This window comes from Trichosurus vulpecula, chromosome 5 (genome assembly GCF_011100635.1).
Source record: "Trichosurus vulpecula isolate mTriVul1 chromosome 5, mTriVul1.pri, whole genome shotgun sequence".
Classification (NCBI taxonomy): Eukaryota; Metazoa; Chordata; class Mammalia; order Diprotodontia; family Phalangeridae; genus Trichosurus; species Trichosurus vulpecula.
The window spans coordinates 56,296,390-56,316,556 of NC_050577.1; the positions used below are offsets into that span (position 1 = coordinate 56,296,390).

The 20,167-nt window shown below is 39.8% G+C and overlaps 1 protein-coding gene across 1 annotated transcript in view; it reads right to left on the minus strand.

The window, feature by feature from the left end:
- The window catches only part of CUBN (cubilin), a 299,579-nt gene that overhangs the window by 5,768 nt on the left and 273,644 nt on the right, over positions 1–20,167 (minus strand). The window contains exons 60-64 of the mRNA XM_036760230.1: positions 14,324–14,529; positions 4,977–5,139; positions 4,085–4,290; positions 3,160–3,307; positions 1,881–2,062 (exon numbers count right to left, since the gene is read on the minus strand). Of these exons, the coding sequence (XP_036616125.1) occupies positions 1,881–2,062; positions 3,160–3,307; positions 4,085–4,290; positions 4,977–5,139; positions 14,324–14,529 (905 nt within the window). The remainder of the gene's footprint in view (positions 1–1,880; positions 2,063–3,159; positions 3,308–4,084; positions 4,291–4,976; positions 5,140–14,323; positions 14,530–20,167) is intronic.

Sequence of the window (20,167 nt, forward strand, 5' to 3'; positions counted from 1 at the left end):
GGAGACCCAGGTAGCCTAGGCTTATATGCTGACCCATGATCACTACATACAGTATCCATGAAACAAAGAAAGTCAGATTAGTAAAATTTTAAAATGACAAAATGTGAATTTTAGAGTATCAAACTTAATAAGATCTCTAAAATACAAAAATACCCCACCCCTATATATTATTTTGAATTATGTGAATTGTCTTAACAAACACATAAGGTTGAGTTTCGCTGTATAGTTAGGGTTAGGGAAAGGAGAAAGATTGACGGCGAAGGTGGGTCGGGGTCCAGGGAAGGGTTAGAAAGGCTTGTGAGGCAACCCTTCCAGGCTTGCCCATCTGATGCCAATCTTGTCCACATCCTAGCAGAAGTTCAGCACAGGGGGCCATCTGATGTAGCAGAGGCCTTCTTCCCCTTCCCCTAGCATCATAAACACCAGGGCACTGTATCTGTCCACTTGTCACAGCTCACCACACAATCCCTCCAGCCTGTCATTATCCATTGCCTGGATGACTTCTCTTACTCAGCTTCTGAGTTCATCACTCATTATGTATTGCAGCCTTTTGAGACCCATTGGGACCTACTCAACTGCACAGATGTGGGACATTTTCCATTCTTTGGAGACTTCTATGCTACATGTCTCACACCTATATAGCAATACTGATAGTATGTATTAAAAAAATGGGTCTTTGTTTCTGGAAAAAGCTTGGGGTCAGTTGAAAAGTTTCTTAATTTCCCAAAGTCAATCCAACCCACTCTCCTTCTCTTGTTCATCTCTGGGCCCAACTCAATATCCACTTATACTTCCTGACCAGGATACATACACACACACACACACACACACACACACACACATACACACATACATATGTATATATGCACACATATAGTATTTATACAAATATGCATGTATTCAGTATATATACACACACGTATATATAAAATATATGTGTATATATGTGTAACTGTGTGTATATAGATATGTGTGTATGTATACACACACACACATACATGCACACATGCACAGGGCTAAGTGACTTGCCTAGGGTCATGTATCTAGTACAAGTGCCTGAGGCCAGATTTGAAATCACGAGATGAGTCATTCTGACTCCAGGCCTGGCACTCTACCCACTGAATCACCTAGCTGCCTTGTGAAGGGGAACAATGTGAAATAAACTTGTAAAAATAATTTGGAGCCAAAATTTGAAGGTCTTTAAATGCCAAACAGTGGAATTTATATTTGATTCTAGAGATAACTGGGAACCACCAATGGTTCTTGAGCAGGGAATGTGATATGACTTGACTTTTACCCCAGGAATAACCATGTAGAAGCTGTGAGGAGAATGGATTGGGGCGGGGGAAGAGACTTGAGGTATGGAGACCAAAGAGAATGTTATTGCCATGGTGTAGGCTAGAGGTGGTAAGGGCCCAGGCTAGTGTGGCGGATGTATGAGTGGAGAAGAAGAGATGGATGAGAGAGATGTCATGGACGTAGAACCAACAGGCTTTGGAAATCAACACAACTCTGTCACCTAAAGGAATCATGGCTAATATTGGCCGTCATTATGAAGTATTTTAGGCAACACTCTCTCAACAATATTGCTCACTGCATTTAACATTTTTTTCACAGGATCAAACTTAAGGTGACCCAAGGACTGTCATGTAGAAAATTGCTGCTGCCCTGAATGTTTTATATTCAGCAGGCAAATTAAATCGTTCTTTAGTGTAGTCCCCCCAAAACACATTTCCTTCTTCAATGCCAATGTTATCGGCTGCCTTGTGACTTTTGGACTTCCCAAGATCTCACTTTGTAAGGTGAGATTTCAAATGATCATTCACTTTGAGATTAAGTTGTTCCAATTTTTAATTAGACTACACTTGGTCGTCAATTACCTCGAGGAAGTCGTTGGTGCATTCCCTTGTGGACTCCACATTGAATGAGTGGAAGAAGAGTGTGATGGAGTGGTTTGATGGGGCTCGGAGAACGGTGGAGCAGTCCAGGTTATGGCCGTAGTTCTCTGGCCAGCCAGGGCTCTTCAGATAGCCAAATGCTTGGTTATATTCTCTGTTGCAATCTTGGGGGGGAGGGGTGCGAGCGAAGAAGAAGAAAACACAGCATTTGCAATGAACAGAAGTAATCATGTCACTTTTTTTTTCCTGTTTCATCCCTTAGATATTAGTAGGAAGCACATATTTTCCTTAGGACACCTGAGGTTGTGACATTCATTTCCTCTACTTTCTTGGTTATATGACCATTGAATCAGATGCCATTCAGCGTCTCACAAGATAACTAACTCCTTTTTGGAAAACTGCTTAGTTCTGATTAAAATGGAAAATTTTTGTTGACTCCATTTTTTTGGCAACTAAGCCCAGAAGTTTAAGGGTTCATTGTTGCTGTTGTTTGCTTTTATCACTAACAATTTTAGGTTTATCTAGACTAAGAATGGCCTGATCACAAGTCTGGGGAATAAGCTTCTCTGTATCAAATAAATTGTTTCTTCGAACTCTCAACACCATCAGTTACATTTCTAACTAGAGAAGTAAGATGTGTTAGTTACTAACCTTCCAAGTGGAAAACAGTACTCAGTCATTTGGACTAACAATTTTTAATTTAGCCTCCTTGATGTCCCTTGAATAAAATATTCCATCTCTGGACTCTACCTTTTCATCAGCTGTCCCCCATGCCTGGATTTCTTTCCTGCTCTGTTTCCATCTCCTGGCTTCTGTGGCTTCCAACAAGTTTCCACTAAAATGCCACCTTCTTATAAAAAGTCTTCCCTAATCGCCCTTATTGGTAATGCCTTCTTTCTATGATTATCTCCAATTTATCCTGTCTATAGCTTATTTGTATGTAGTTTTTTGCATGTTGTCTCTCCTATTACATTGCGAGCCCCTTGGGAGCAGAAACTGTTTTGTTTTTGCATTTCTTTGTATCCACAGTGCCTGACACACCATAGGTACTTTATAAATACTCGTTGACTTGACCTGGTGACTTACAATAAGCTGTGTAAATTCTTCATTTGTAACTTAGGTCCTACAGAGAAACCCTTTCACTCCTTGTAGGTGAACATCATTAGTAACAAGGACTAATTTACTTATTGGAATCAATGCTGATAATAACAGTGGAAATCAAAGTCTATGTGAGAACATAAGAATCTGTTTTGATGCTCACCTGCAACTTGATAGGTAAATGTGACTCTACTGTCACTACGGAATTCTTCCGATTTAAAAACCACAATAGCAGTTCGCTGAGAAGAATAAAACTCAGGTACAGCCGAAGCATCTTTGCTACAGAAACGATGTACCGGGCTCTGATCATTCTGAAACTGAATAGATGCAAAGTCATTCAAAATCAAGTCTTGCTCTCATGAAAAGCAAACTTGAGCAGTATTTAAATCACATATTGAAATATAAGTTAAACATTCTGCCAGAAATCAGCTCTGATGTTCAGTATAAAAGAGCTTACAACTAGATGCGGAGTGGCCATGGCCTGCTGTTCCTGTTCACTCAGGAAGATGAACAATTTATTCATGGAAGGAAGAAAATAATGCTGATTTTCATTCATCTCATAACAGTGCCCCTCCCTGGTATGGGCAAAAAACATGTGACCATTGATACGAATGGTTTCATGGAAGACTGAAATTATAATGATGTTCGCTTAACTTTATGAATACAAAACATATGTAAATCAGTTTTACAAATAAACATCATACAATGTGACTCCACTGTTCACTAGAGAGTGAAAATTGATATAAGAGACTTCCATCTTGGGTCCCACCAAAGAGGCTTTTTAGCAAAAGCTTCCCTTAAATTGCTGTCCAATAAAATAGAGACTAGCGTGCAAAATAAAATGAGATTACCATGTAAAACTCACAAATCATAAGGCTTGAAGAGGCCTTCTGCCTTTATGTGGTCTGAATCTTTTGCCTCTTTTTGTATCCTCAGCACTTAGCAGAGTGCCTGACACCCAGCAGGTGCTTAATAAAGGTTTACTGATTGACTGAATCTCTCCTTCTCCTCCTCAACTATGACTCTTACCTAAACCAGTTATACAGAGTTGGGAGAAAGGTATTTCATTGTTCTGTGATTATCATTACCGCTGGGGAGTCCTGAATTTGGAGATAATTCTGGGAGCAGTCCTCAGAGTGCAGCTGAAATGCCTGGACCACCAGCTTGACTTGTTGCTGGGGAGGCGCATCAATGATCCAAGTGCAAACAGACAGTGGGAAAAGGGGGTTTGAAGAATCGGGTGATGCAGTGGTCTGTGGGCTTAAGGTGGCATTGAATGTTCCTCCACATGGTACTGTGCCAGAGAGAGAAAGAATAGTGAGGTCATACATCTATATGGTGTTTCCCTATATGTGATCTTGTCTGACACTCACAGCAACTTTGAGAAAGAAGAGAGCCAACCATCATTATCCCCATTTTGTTGTTGTTGAGTCATTTCGGTCGTGTCTGACTCTTCGTGACCCCACTTGGGGTTTTTTTGGCAGGGATACTGAAGTGGTTTGCCATTTCCTTCTCCAGCTCATTTTACAAATGAGGAAACTGAGGCAAACAGGTTAAGTGACTTGCCCAGGGTCACACAGCTTGTAGGTATCTGAGGCCAGATTTGAACTCAAGGAGAGGAGTCTTTGCCACCTAGCTGCCCTTTTACAGATGAGTAAAGTAAAGCTCAAAAAGGCTGGCCCAAGGACACAGCTAATAAGTAGTGGAACTGAGATGTGAAAACCCAGGCTGTATGATTACAACATGTAAACACCAGCATGGAAGCACTTTCATGAAAAGATGCTGCCCTGAACTGACTATCCCACAATCTTATATTTGTTTTAATGGACTATGGACAAAGGAGACTTGGCTTTGTATACATTTGGTGTCCCATTTGTATTATGGCCAGTTCGAGCTTCTATAGAGTCAAGGAGTTCTAGACCGAGTTTTATGTAAGAAATTTTGCTTTCTCAATATTTTAGATCCCTTCAAGTTACTTACAGTCCAGGGTGGTGTATGTGACATTAAATCCTTCCCTTTCCACAGATATGTCACTGACAAATTTAACTGTGAGGAAGTTGCCACTAGAGATGAAAGGAGCAGGTAGAGTGGAACCACAGAACGTACCAACCAAATTGGCATTTTCATTATCACCATCATACACCTGTAAAAGACAGAGAGCTTGTCACTCATCCAGCTGTTCTCAGGCCTCATGTTTTATGATACATCAGCTAGTTCATGGGTTAATATGGACCAAGTTTATTGATCTTTCATCTGCTTTTGCATTCTCCAAGGAGAGTTGATCTCATATGACAAAGACAGAGTGACAGCTACCATCAGGCACATCATTACTAGGTGTTCAATAAAGGTATTGATTGTAGGATCATAAATCTAGAGCTGGAAGGGGTCCTAGGCCCCACTGAGTGCAGCCTGCCCCCCTCATTTTGGAGCTGAGGAAACCGCAGCCCAAGGAGGCCAGAGTCACACTGCCTGAGGTGGGATTTTAATATGGGTCTTCCTGACTCCAAGTCCAATTCTCCACCCACTAGACCACGCTGACTCTCAAAGACTAGTGTGATGATGATCTTTGCTCTAAGTTCAACTAGGTCAGAGTATTTACCATTTGCCATGCTAGTGTCATCAGTGTCTAGAACAGCACAGTTAAGTAGATGCTTCATTAACATCAAACTTGTTGAATTGCAAAGGACATGCAGAGACATGAGATGTCTAAATTGACTTCTCAGCAGTCTTGCATTTTTAATTCTTCTGTTTTTTAAAGTCAATGGGAAAAAGCTGTTGATGTTCAGTCATTTTTCAGTCATATCTGACTCTCCATGACCCAATTTGGGGTTCTCTTGGCAAAGACACTAGAGTCATTTGCCATTTCCTTCTCCAGCTCATTTTTACAGATGAGGAAACTGAGGCAAACAGGGCTAAGTAACTTGCCTAGGGTCAACTAGCGAGTAAGTGTCTGAGGCCAGATCTGAACTCAGAAAGGTAAATCTTCCTGATTCTAGGCCCAGAACTTTATCCACTGCAGCACCTTGCTGGCCCCTAATAAAAAATTAGATGAAAATTAATGGCATTTATATCCAGCTACAGAGACATCTGCACTTACAGATTTACACATGCACATAATTTTAATGGGTCAGGGAAAAAGTTAAATAAAATGCTACCCAAAGACAATCTACCTCTTTGATATTCAGTCCAGAATTCTTTCTCCTTCTTCATGGTGTTACTAAACAAATGGACACTGGTATTTTTGTTTTAGGTGTAGGATGTGTCTCTAAAGTTTTAAATCAAAGATATCAAGTGTTTCAGAGACCTTGGAGCAGAGCTACAGCTACTAATGTGACCAGTGGTATAAAAGGACATTAAAGAGTGAAATAAAATAGACATTTAGTAAATGTTTGCTGAATGAATGAAGCACAGATGGCAAAAGAAACAAACCCCAAACCAAGCTCAAGAGGGAAATAAGCAGCGTCAACACTAGATGGCAGTTCCTTCCTTCCTAATGTGCACAGAGAATTTCCCTCTATTTGGTTGGCCCCAGAAGGCAGAATGAGTTAGAATGGCTGAAAGTCACAGGGAGGCAGATTTCAGCCCAACGTGAGACAAATCCTTCCTATCATTCTGAGCTCTCCAGAGGGGTTGTGATTTGTGAAGAGCTTGTGGATCCTACCTCATTTGGAGTCTTCAAGAAAATGCTGAGGATTTTAGAAAGGGGCTTCTTGGTCAGGTCAAGATTTCACTAAGTGGACGCTGAGGTTTCTTCCAAAGCTAAGGTTTCTGTGAGTCTCTGAAATGATTTGTTTCTACAAAGTGATATGCCAATGGAAATGGTGGAATGAGGACTAATCTGTGATTTGGCTGGTATTGGGAGCTCCCAGTAAGGAAGCATCCTCTATCAATTTAAGTGGGCACAGTCTTGGCAGCTGCTCCTCTCAGTGAAACACTGAGGATGGAAATTAAGAATAAAAAAGGTCTGGCAAAGGTCTCATAATTAAAATTTCAATGGCAGAATTTCAACTTTACAACAAAGTCATTATACATTACTGTACAAATATAATAAATACATGGTAAGAATCCTCCACCAAAGTCCTACTTCAATATAATGGATATGAAGCTGGGCTCTTGAAGGCTGTGCCAGTGGGCCCAAAGTCTGGCAGATCCTATCGAGCCAAAAAGTCTTGAGAGCAGCCCCCCATAATATCGAGAAAATAACCTAGCAGTATTTGGATGGGTACATCATCATGTCAGCAAAATGGTGATGAATTTTTTCAGGCAAGCAATTCATGAAGATCATCATCTAAGAGAGAGGGGTTGTGTTCTACATGGGTGAAGGAAATGAGGGTACAAAGGAAATACAGGGTCTCTGAAGTATTGACACACTGTAATAAGGAGGCAATTAATACTACTACTAGTTGGACAATTTACAATTGTTGAATCTTTAATTTTGAAATTTACAAAGTGTGCTCAATTTAATCTCAAGTATTAATAATTTAATTCCTAAAATTTTAAGTTTTGTGGCATTTCTGAAAGACCTTCAAGACTTTTTATGCCAGTAATACAGAAGGGGAAAGTGAAGGGTAAAAAGGAATGCTATTTTATTTGAAGGATATTTATTTGATGCAATAAATAATTCAATAGAAGCAGTTATCTTAATAACCCTAAAAGCCAGCTATCTCAAGAGGCATACTGATGTACTTATACATGAATAGCTGAGCTGGACTGCACCAACTTGGATATGGACATAGAGATTACAGTTGAATAACTTTAGCTCTGTTTTGGCATGCCACATAAGACAGGTACACAAAGAGCTTTGCAAACATTAAAGGGTTACTTATAATACTAATATTTATCTTCCAGGAAACAGTGTGATATTAGAAAATTACTCTCTACAATGAGGAGCACTATTGAAAAAGTACTTTCACTACTGCCCTGAAAATAATAATAATGATAATAATAAAACAATTCACAGTCACATGAGGCTTTAAAGTTTACAGAGTTCTCAACTAACAATCCTAGTTTACTCATTGTCATCCTCATTTTAAAACTTTTTTATAAAGACAAAACTTTTATAAAGATAATTTTGAGCTTGGGATTCCTGGAACAACTCTATTATATTTGAGATTTAAAAGCCAGATTCAAATGCTCACGTGACTTTATTATCCCATAGTTACATTTCTCTATTAGGCATGGTCTATAGCTTTTGCAAGTTTACATTTTAGCTCTTTCATAGATCCAATTTATTTGGTATTTCTTGAGTTCCTATTACATATGTTCTCACTACTGTTCTAGGCACTCTGATGGGTACAGGATTTCAAAAGGACCATTATTTTGTCAGGGGTTCTCCCTGTACTGACACAGATCACAACACTGCTATGCCTTAGTAATAGAGATAATTTCATAAGTTACTGTGACCAAAAGAAATCACCGTTAAGGTGACATCACTCCTTACCTAAACTGGTTCTCAGACAACTGAAATAAAACCTATTAGTGGTCCTATTTTCCAGCTTAGTAAAGTCTGGCAGAATATATATGCTATTGGAATAGCCTTTGAGACCCCATCATCATGTCTATGCCATCATTAGGCAAAGGAGTAGAACTTTAGTAGTAGCAGGGCAAGTACCTGATTGATTGGGGTACAATATTTCTTCAGAAGAGTAGTCTCACAAGATCTCTCTGGCTCATACTTCTACCTAAGGAAACCCTGTGGACATCTGTACCTGGCTTATAGCTTTCATATGCACCTCTGATTGGTTTGAACTCCACAGAACAAGAACACTAAATTCTTCACAAAGCTTTCCTTTAGAGAGGGCAAGATCTGAACTTTCCAACTCATTCTTCAAGATTCCCCTCTCAGGATAAGCTGATCACTTGAAATCTCACCCTGCTACTAACTCAGCCTTGGAAACTTAACACTTTCCGAACTACCTGACTTCCTTTCCCGTCTAATTGGACCCTTGAGGGTAGAGCAAGCATTAACTCTTCCCAAAGCTTTCTTTTATAGAAGGGTACGATCTAGATTTTCCATGCCCTCTCTGCTTTCTATCTACAGCTCTACTCAGTTTAAACTCCCAGAAACAAGATGTCCCCACACTGGGTACCCTCTGGTGTTGCCTCTTCCTCTGCTTTCCAGCTTCCTTTTATGTGATGTCTTCTTCCATTAGATTGTTCTAACAACCCTTGAAGGCAGAGACTGTCTTGATTTTTCTTATTTGTATTTTATTTGCTGGCACATAGTAGTCACTTAATAAATATTTATTGAATATTGAATAAAATCTCTTGTTCATTTTGGAGGAACCTTCAGTTCCCTTCCAAGCCTTCTGGCTTGTAAGCCTTAGATTGTAGGACAGGTTTCACTTATCAATGCAAAAAAATAAATGAAGAATGCACTTATACTTGAGCAACTTAACCATTAAGAAATGACTCCTCCCCTTTGTAGAGGGTATCAATGGATGCCTCCTAATGGTGGGTCCTACCTTCCTTCCTGCCTAGTTTTTTATGTGACATAAATCCCAATGCCAGTGAAGGGATAGGTCCATGTTGTTCTTCCAAGTATGTGTTTCTCTGCTATACCTATCTTTCTAGTACCAGAAAGGCCAATGAGCCAAATTTATTCCTTATCATTTGGCTTCATATCCCATTGCTACTTTAAAAAACTAGTTTTCCATTGGAAAACCAAGTTCAGTTGATTTCATCTTCACAATACCTCTTACACTCATATCTTCCTCTCTAGTTCCACTCTGACCACCCTACTGAGCCTTTTGTTGCCTGGACTAATTCTGCCTGCTCAGTTAGCCTTCATTCTCTCCCAGGCTAATTCATCTTTCACATCTTTTCCAGAATTTTGTCTTTCTTATGAAAAGATCAAGTTATTCCTTTGCTTAACTCTCTCCCATGGACATCTATTGTCTACTGATTAAAGTTCCAACTCCTTTCCCCCAGAATCAAAGCCCAACACAATATAACACCATCTTTCCTTTCCATGCACATCTTCTATCACTCCCTTCCACACACACTATTTTTCAGAAAAACTGGATTGTTCTGGTCCTGATATACTTACTCTGCATCTATATACTCTATCTATGCCTCTGCTCATGCCTGCAATATACTTCCTCTCTTTTTGTTAAAATCCTACCCATCCTTGAAAACTCAACTGAAATGTCACCTCCTCTAAGATTTGTCCTTGGTCTCCTTGGGCACTAGTCACCTTCACTCTCAGATCTATTATAGTACTTGGTTTTGTAATTCTTTAAACTATGCATTTAATATTTTGTATTACAGCTCTCCATGTTGGTATCTTAACCCCCTACTGAACAGTAAGTACTATGAAGAGAGGAACTATGTAGTATCTAAACTTGGTATTTCCCCTACAAGGTAGCACAGTACTCTGCACACAGAAAGCATTTAAACATTATTAGTTATTATTGAAAGCATTGGACAGGCAGGGTAGGGTCAATTTTCATAGAGCCTTCAAAGTCAGATGAAACAATTTGGGCTTTTTGCTTTCAGAAGTGGGAAAATCAATCAAAAAAATTAGGCAGTGGGATGACATGATTAAAGTGGTAATTTTATAAAGATTAATCCAATGGTGGTTGAGTAATTAATTATAAAAGGAAGAGACAAGCAACAGGGGACCAGTTAGGTAACTATAACAAAAATGCAGCTCAAGGGAGGAAGGCTTCATACAAGAGTAGTAATCAGAAATGGCAAAGAAGTGGTGGTGATGAAAAGCAATCCAAAAGAATGACTAAAAGGACTTAGTGTGTGAAATATGGGATAAGAATGAGGGATGAGTCAAGGACAACCGCAAAATTCTGTGTTCGGGTGACCGGGGAAGTAGTGGTATCATTGAAAGAAATAAGGAGTGGAAAGACACTGAACATTTGGAGAAGGGGAAACTATTCCCATCCTTGCCATTGGCACTGCGATGTAAAGCAAGGCAAGGCATCTTTATAGTGCTTATTAAGAACACAGAAACACTTGGAATCAAAAGTAATTTCTTAGATTTGAAGTGGCAGATTTTCTGTTAATAAGTACTTCAGGCAATTCTTTTAGGGCCTCTCACTGATGGTTTTAATGATATTGCCGCATCACGGAGCTTGAGAATGTAACTACTCAATGCCTCTGTCTACAAGCAGAACTATAATATTAACAACTTTAATGAAATTAGTACCGATTGTGTCTTATGTTAAAGACTGTAAAAGAAGGAGATTCCACAGTATCTTTTAGTAACCTAATCTAAAATAACTTCTATAGTGGTCAGCCCTACAACTCAGCCTTTTCAGTCTCACTGTCAGAATATGTATATTTGAATCTAAGTAGCTTGACATCTGCAGTCTCTTCTTAGCCTTCTCTAATCTGGCTTCGGCTCTTAGCCCTCTACTGAAAATACTTTCCTGAAGGTCACTGATGACTTTCTCTGTGCTAAATACAATGACTTCTTCATCCTTACCTTCCTTGACTCCTGTTTAATATATGACACATATTGATGACTACCCAACCCAATGCAATATTATTCTGGTGTCTCCTGTCTTCTGAGTCACCATTTGGATATTATCTGGATGACTATGGCTAAATCATCTAACCTCTCTGAGCCTCAGTTTCCTCATCTATAAAATGGGTGTTAATAATATTTCCATGGCCTAGGACCATAGATTTAGAGCTGATTAGAAATCTTGTAGGTTACCTAGTTCAAACCTCTCATTTTCTAGGTAAGCAACGGGGGCTCAACAAAGGTAGATGATGTGCCCAAGTTTACAAAAGTATAAGTAACAGAGCCAGAACTGAAATACAAATCCTCTGACTCCAACTTCAGGGATCTTTTCAGTGTATGGTGGTAATGGGAAAGAAAGCTCCTTTGTAAACCTGTATTAATATGGAGCATTGATAAGGGAAACCTGATCGATTTGATGAGTTTCCTTCTCTCTCTCTCTCTTTCTTTCTTTCTTTCTTTCTTTGGCAATTGGGGTTGAGTGACTTGCCCAGGATCACACAGCTAATGTCTAAGGCCCGCTTTGAACTCAGGTCCTCCTTACTCCAGGGCCAGTAATCTATCCACTGCACCACCTAGCTGCCCCAATTTGATCATTTTTCTAAGGAGGTGACCCTTCATTTGGCACTTCGTATTTTCCATTGGCACCCGACTGTGGTCAACTTCTGATTCTAAGTACAAGAAGACTCATATATACTTGATTCAACAGGAGTAATTAAGGTTCAGTAAGTAGGAGAGAACAGTTTGGTTTGGGCTGCTGTGGTTTGGAGCTATACAGTCTTCCTGTGCCTATGAAAAAAGGGGTAGGTTGCAAAGCTGATCCTTTTCAGAAAGGGGAGAGAGAGAGAGAGAGAGAGAGAGAGAGAGAGAGAGAGAGAGAGAGAAAAGAAGAAGAAGAAGAAGAAGAAGAAGAAGAAGAAGAATGGAGGGAGGGAGAGAGAGAGAAAGAAAGAAAGAAAGGGGTAAAGAGAGAGGGAGATGGAAGAGAGAGCTAAGTGAAGACCAGAAATAAGAGGCTTAACAGTGGGCCTTGGTCTTAAGTGGGAGGAGGCAGAGTGGTCAGCCTTGTCACAATGCCACTCCCCACCTTGCCCAGCCTGACTACTGCTAAGGACAGCTTTGGGGCAGAGGTATATTTCAGTTACTTTTGCTGTCAGCCATCAGAGCAAGGAGAGCTAGTGCTAAGACCTCTCTCAATCATATAGCCCCAGGAAAGTATAGAGTCATGTGACCTAGTCTCTTGTAAACTCTAATTTCCTAGACCCAGCCAGAGAGAAGCAGTGATATAACCTCTCAGCCTAAGAGATGACAGCTGTAGAGAACGGCACAGTGTTGCTGAGTGAGCAGAGTTCCTCAGCTTTCTAAAGAAGTATCACGCGTTCTGGCCCAAATATTGGGTCTGGTAACCCCAAAGTTGAGGAGCCACAGTGTTGGGCAGTGGGCAGGGCACAGCATTTAGACTTAGAGGACCTGGGTTTGAGTCTAAGTTCTTCCACACTGTGACCTTGATCTATAAAACAAGGGCATTGGATCAGAAATCTTGGGGTCTTGTCCAGCTCTAAACCTATGAGCCTCTGAGCCTACGTCTTAGCTATAACTTAGACTTTACTCTTTGCTGCTAATATGAGTTATTTGAATAGTACAGATCTGATGGGAAAGGGATCTTCTCTTCAGAAACCCAAAGGAAAGTGTGTGAAGCTGTAACTCACCGGAGAAAGGAACCCCAAGTGACTACATTCACAGATTTATAGCTAGATGGTACCTCAGAGGCTATACAGTCCAATCCTCTCATTTTATGGATGAGGAAACTGAGGCCTGGAGGGTTCAGTGATTTGTTAGGAAATAGGTACTGAGCACCAGTGGTCTGATTTATACACAGTTACTTTGATTTCAGAAGCTTTGCTCTTTTCACTGGATATACTGCTTCATCTAATCTAAGCCCCTGAGATAATGCCAGAAGACTGGAAACATGTATGTGCCCATGGAGTAAAGAAGACCCTCACCAGATTGTTGGCTGCTTGAGTGTCCTCAAGTTTGTTTTTTGTTTTTTTTTTTCTTTTGAATGAAGACCAAACCATAGGACAAGGGGTATGCACTATGAGGCTATGAGTCTAGATGACTATACAGGTCCCTGAGAGGAAAGTGAGATTTACCTAAGAGGGAAGGAAATGATATGGATTGTTTATGGGCTGGGATGACTCCTCCTACATTCTTTATGTGGAATGAAATAAAGGCTGTCCTGTGCCAAATATGCATTGTTATCCTGAGGACTTGCATAGGAGCCAGGGACTATTTTACCACATTTGTGGAAATCCAGAGATGAGTTATACTCTATGATTCCCAGAGGAAACTATGTGTGGGGCCAAAGCAAGCCAAATACACAAGTTATGAATGAGGAGGAGACATCTGCTCCAAGATAGAGCCTGACTTGTGTAAGCCGAGGGCTTGGGTGTGTATCATATTGTCATTAGTAACCTTCTCTGTTTTCTTTACTGGTTCCCCATTTCCCCAAACTGCTCCTTAGTCTACTGCTCTTCTCTGTCTACATTTTCTCTGACAGAGAGGTTATCTATTCTCATGGCTTCGACTTGGTTTGCCTACAGCTTTCAATCTCTCACCAGAACTCTAGGCTAAACCTCCAACTTCCTGCTTTTAAGCAAAGCTAATTAAAGGTCAACCAGAAATAGAGATAACGTATCTCTGAAATTATTGTCTAAGTCAACTGCAAAATAAATTATTTTATAAGAATTCAATTTACTTATAATCTTTCAGAGCGGCAGTAAAGTGAGGCATCCTGCAATTGGAGGCTGGCATTAGTAGCATCTGGTTCCAAACCTGATTTCCGTACCTTTACATAATCATAAAAGCATCCTCGATAAGACCTTGCTTCTAGGGAAAATGCCACAAAGGTCAGATTGATGACTTTGTTGACAGGGGCTGTTATGATCCATACACAGTTTAAGTTCTTGTCGTATCTGCCATCAGCATTAGAATCGGGAGAACCAAAGGTGGAACTTGCATTTGTCAGATAACCTCCACATCCATGCTGAGGTCCTATGGAAAAAAGAAAGAAACTCTATCACATACACATTAAAACAACATATAAAGGAGTCTGTAGCCCTCGCTGTCCAGATTTGGAATTTAAGAAAATGAATTTTTGTCATTTTTCTGTCACTGTCTGATGAACACCACCAGAATATTGACTGAGACGTTGTTCATACTGGCTTAGGAAGGGATGAAGATAAAATCTGCTTTCTTTCCAGTCTGATTTTTCCTTTATTACCCTGCACATGCTCCCTATTTCATCTCTATTATCAGTCTTTCTCATATACGATTAACTAGAAAGGCAGATAACAAGTATCTCTTTTTTGTGAACTAAACAACAATGACGATAGATCAAAGTTCTAGGGAGGTTTTTTTAAACCCTTATCAGGAACAACTGATATCAGCAAAGTACCTGGTGATCAGTGGGTAACAGGCTCAGTCCTTTCCTCCCCACTGATAGTAACACCATCAGGAGTCTGCTAGATAGTCAGTTTAGGATATGTTATAATCCACATATTCATATTTCTCTGACTTCCCTCAGTGAAAAAGGGGATTTAACTAGAAAGTGCAGAGAATACAAGAGCCCACTGTGATTACTGGTTGTTTATGACAAAAACAACATTTACTTTGCTGAAGCAAAAGCTAGCCTTTACAACAATTCTTTCACAAGGCAACTCCTATATATGTGCTAAGGTCACACAAGATTCCTTGATAGACGTCACAGCAGAGGGGTTGATTGATAATATTGAATATCAAGAGAAGCATGAAAGAGGTAGATATATGCTCATCAAAAGAATTCACCACTATCATAGAGGACACCCAGTTCAGAGTCCCAATGGAAGAGGGATTCCCTATTAATGGTGAGGTCTTCTAAATACTCTTGTTTATAGGTGACATTATGCTGACTACACCAAATCCTGGAATTTTACAGAGCCTACTAAATTCAACCCAAAATCACTCATAGGAGCTCAGTCTATGTGAGGAAAAACAAATGCAAAAAGACTTTTTTATAGGTAAAGCATATTATATAGTTGGATGGATAATACATAGAGCTAGTCTATCATAGTATGTATCATTGATAGATGCTGCATATGGATAATAATCTGGTCCTAGAACCTAACTGGAAAAAGACAGCTGATTGGATTGTATGGTTTAAATGACCTCCCCACCCCACAAGCATCTTCCTGAAAAATAAAATCTCATATTTTAAAAGCCTATATTCTATTGGTCATGATATGTGGCTGTGAATTTTGGGATATCACAATCTCAAAAGAATAAAAATTACGGGTCAGCCAGTAGGCATGGAGAGATGCAAGGTAGGTGAAAATAGACTGCATTTAACAAATGGTGAAATATGAGCATAAGGCGGGCTGGAGGATATTAACCAAAAAGGCGGGTGCCCCAGAAAAGGAGGTTAGCTAACTATGTTGCAACTATAATGCAAAGGCTAAGATAGCACCCAGTCAGTTATAAGAGATGAAGAGGGAACTCACAAGCTTGCTGCATGGGGTCCCTGTGGAAGAGTTAAGACAGGACATGGGCAAGAGTTGCATAGGCCTAGAAAGTATAGAAGAGTTATACTCTGTATCTTTGGGGAGACTATTTATATTAATGATATCGTGGATCCATTGGAATACTAAGTTAATAATTTAGGTAAAAAAGGTCAAAGTTTTCTAAGGTTACAATGTAACATATCTCGAATTAGAGTTTTATATTGTAAAATAAAAGTTGAGAAGCTCAAAGTTAATATATTTTGCTAGAAACATATAAATATGTATTATATATGACATATGTATAGATTTATATAGAGACAAAAATCTTGCATAACAAGGGTAATCTGCCCTGGCTCATGACCTGAGCATAGGTCACAGCTAGGAAAAAGGAAAGAGAGGATTCGTTGGGAAAAGAAGCCAAAAGAAGTGTGGAGAGCAAATGCATTCTAACAGGACCCTGGCTTTCAAAGGGATAAAACACACACTGATAACCACTGATCTAAGCTCTGTAGGCTATGAAACTTACAGCTTGTAACTAGCTACAAAATTAAACGTCATCACCTGGAGAGCATATCTGTCCACCAGTAAAAGGAAGGCTCCTAACACTAGAGGGCACTGACATTTTGCACTCTGCTCCTGGAAGGAAATAAAGCCCTCCTCCATCCTGGCTGAACACCCAATCCACGTCTGCTGGGCAAATGGACTGGGGGTAGAGGTGTGCCAGTTAATGACTTAGACTGCGCCGTCAGGAGGTTCTAAGTCCAGTAACATGACCCAGGATCTGCACAGTCAGTGGTTTCCAGGAGCTGAAGCCTGTCCTGATGGCACAGTCCCTGATAGATTCTTGGACAGTATCTCAGATCAAGTTCCTTGCTCTGGAAGCTAAGCCAGGTTTAGTGTTGCACAATATCTTGCTCACAATTCTCTATATAAGAAGACCTGCCACCAGAACAAGGGTCCTGATCAACACAGCTGTGAGGAACCTGAGGATTTTGTTTGGGCACCTGGGACCCCAAGAGTCCAGCTTTGGACAGTGATTGCTTAAAAATCAATTAATGTCCAGAAAAATCAATCTTTTATATATACACATACATATATGTACATATGTAATATATATATAGTCTGTCATTATTATATACATACTATATCGTCATATAGTATATGTTATACTTCACTTGCTAAGGTTAAGTTAGCAAGACCTATGTTTGAATCGTACCCTAGACACTTACTAGCTGTGTGACCCTGGGCAAATTGACTAACCACTCTCAGGCTTGGTTTCCCCGTCTCAAAGATGAGGATAATTATCACACCTACTTCCCTGGGTTGTGAAGTTCAAATGAAAAAAATATATCAAGTGCTTTGCAAACCTTAAAGCCCTCCATTAATTCCAGCTATTACTACTATTGTTATTAAGGTATAAAATATGTGCCTTATTTCTTGTAATAATCGTAACTATTCTATAATCAATAGATTTTGCTTTAGGTAGAAAGAGGATAATTCCAGAATTTGCTCACTAATAGAGTGCTAGACTCATCTTTAGTGATGAAATAATCACATCCTTAAAAAGATATGGTGAATTAAGCAATGAAGATTTTTAGCACATTTGTGTGTGTGTGTGTGTGTGTGTGTGTGTGTGTGTGTGTGTATTCAGTCATTTTTCAGTTGCGTCCGGCTCTTCATGACCCTGTTTGGGGTTTTCTTGGCAAAGATACTGAGTGGTTTGCCATTTCCTTTTCCAGCTCATTTTTACAGATGAGGAAACTGAGTTAAACAGGGTTAAGTTACTTGCCCCAAGGTCACACAGCTAGTAAGCATCTGAGGCCCGATTTGAACTCAGGAAGATGAGTCTTCCTGACTCCAGGCCAATCCTCTCTCCACTGCAACAACTAGCTACTCTTAGCTCATTTAAGCCAAGAGAATATATTCAGTTGGAATATTCAGGTAATTAAAAACAAAAGTGGTGAAAAGCTTTTTTAAAAACTGCCCTATTGTCCCATTCAGTTTTCAAGTTTAGACTCAGCCACTGTGTCTCCAGTTGCAATGACAACATTTATTCCCCTGGGGCAGGAGTATAAATAAGGATGAATTAAAGGGCTGTTGACGTTGGTTCCATATCTTAAGAGCTACAATGGTGCCTGTCTCCTACAACTAATGCACGTATAGCATCAAGATATTGGTGGTGGGGCTGAAAGAGGAAGTGGGGGGAAGGGAAGCTATGACTATGGGAAAAGTCAGCTCATCATTTAAGAAAATAATGTGCATTTAAGTACATCTTCTCAGTTGACATAAGGTAAGTCTTAACCTTGACATACTGGCATATTTAGAACCATAAATCCAGGCTCAGCCTACTTACTAAACATTTGCCCAGCATCCAGACAAGCTTCCATCCATCAGCACTTCATCAGTCAGGAAGTGTCTGAGGCCCCGGCCCCAGCCCTGCAAGAACTCAGCAATGATACTGTGACCAAATACCAATGTCACCCTGTCCTTCTGCCTGGGACTGGGAGAGCTGCTCAAAAGGGAAGGGGGCACTTCTTCGGGAAAAGGAATGTTCTCATAGGATGCATTGATATGAAAAACACGGGCTTTCAGTAAGTCTCAAGGCCTGATTAAGCTCTGCTTAATTACAAACCAGTCACTTTGTTTTCAAATATATGCTTTGCAACAACAACACCACTGAAGAACAGAGGTAAGAATGAATCAGACACGGCAGAAAGTCCCTAAAAATGAAAATATTTATATTAACCAAGAGGAGGAAAAAAAAAACCAAAACGAGGTCTTCAGAGAAAAGTCATTACTTCAGAGGTAGTAAGTTTTAACAAGTGGTTTTCATAGACAGGCACTTTTGTAGGCTGGATGTTATAATAGTGAGGTACATTATACCTCCACTGGTTCCAGAATCGTCTACAATCCAGCAGTGGCCAAGCATACTTACTGAAAAAGATTCTGTAGACTACGGGCACTTCCCTATGAGCCAGGGATCTATCTGCTTCCTTATGCTTTAAGTGGATCCACGTAGCTATATAGTAATGATCCCCCTCTCCCCCCGTCCATGCATAGACAATGGAACCAAATGCCTTTTAAAATAGATGCTCCAAGCAAATGAAAGCAGCAGCAGGGTTTAGGATTTCATATATAGGGTGTTAAAAAAGTCTTAGTGCACTTCTAAGTTATTAAAGCTTAGTATGTATGATTATATATAAAACATCATAGGTAAGATGTATACATGTATGTACATCTATACACACATATGCACACATACACATGTATATGTGTGAGTGTATATATGTACTGGAAATTGTGTGTGTATATATGAACACACATGAGGCACTGGAAATACACATGTGTATACATGCCCGCATGGATTTCCAGTGCCTAGTCTCTTTAGAATGGGACGTGATAAAGATCTTGACAATGCCCTTGTATTATTGTGTCTACTATAATAGCAGCATTCTCAGTGCATGTAGGTTATAATACAGCTTTGCTCCAATAACTCTTTCTAGGAGTAAGGCTCTTAGAAACATTCATACAGCATTAGTCAAATGATATCTTTCTTCTGTTTTAAAGTTATCATCTCTTCCTGTGCGTGCTACTTGAAGGGATATTTACCACTGAATGCAAACAGGTAAAACACTCTAAGGCCAAGAAAAGAAGATGGCAGGTTTGTAGAAGCTGAGATCCTTATTAACTCAAGCCCTAACGTAATTCAGCAGGGTCTAACTTACAAAGACCAACAACAATAACAGTACTAACCAACAATTTATATAACACTTTGAGTTTACAAAAAACACACTTAGTCTTCACAACAACCCAGGTAGGGAAGTGAAACACGTATTTCTACGGCCATATTCCAGATGAGGAGATGGGTCCTGAGCAATCAAGCGACTTGGCCATGATGATCCATCTATTAAGCACTAGAGCTGGGATGTGAAGCTAGGACTTTCCTGACTCCAAGTCACTTGATTGTTTCCATTACACTCAAATGGAGGAGATGATTAGGAAAGACAGGGAAAGAGGGCAGCGATTTTACCAATAAATCCAGCTGACAGAACATGTCAGGGACCACATGATATATGGGAAACTGAAGGCAAACAGAAAAGTTCATTTTATTCTTTAATCTGTTTCATTTTACACTAAGGAAAAATTGTGAATTG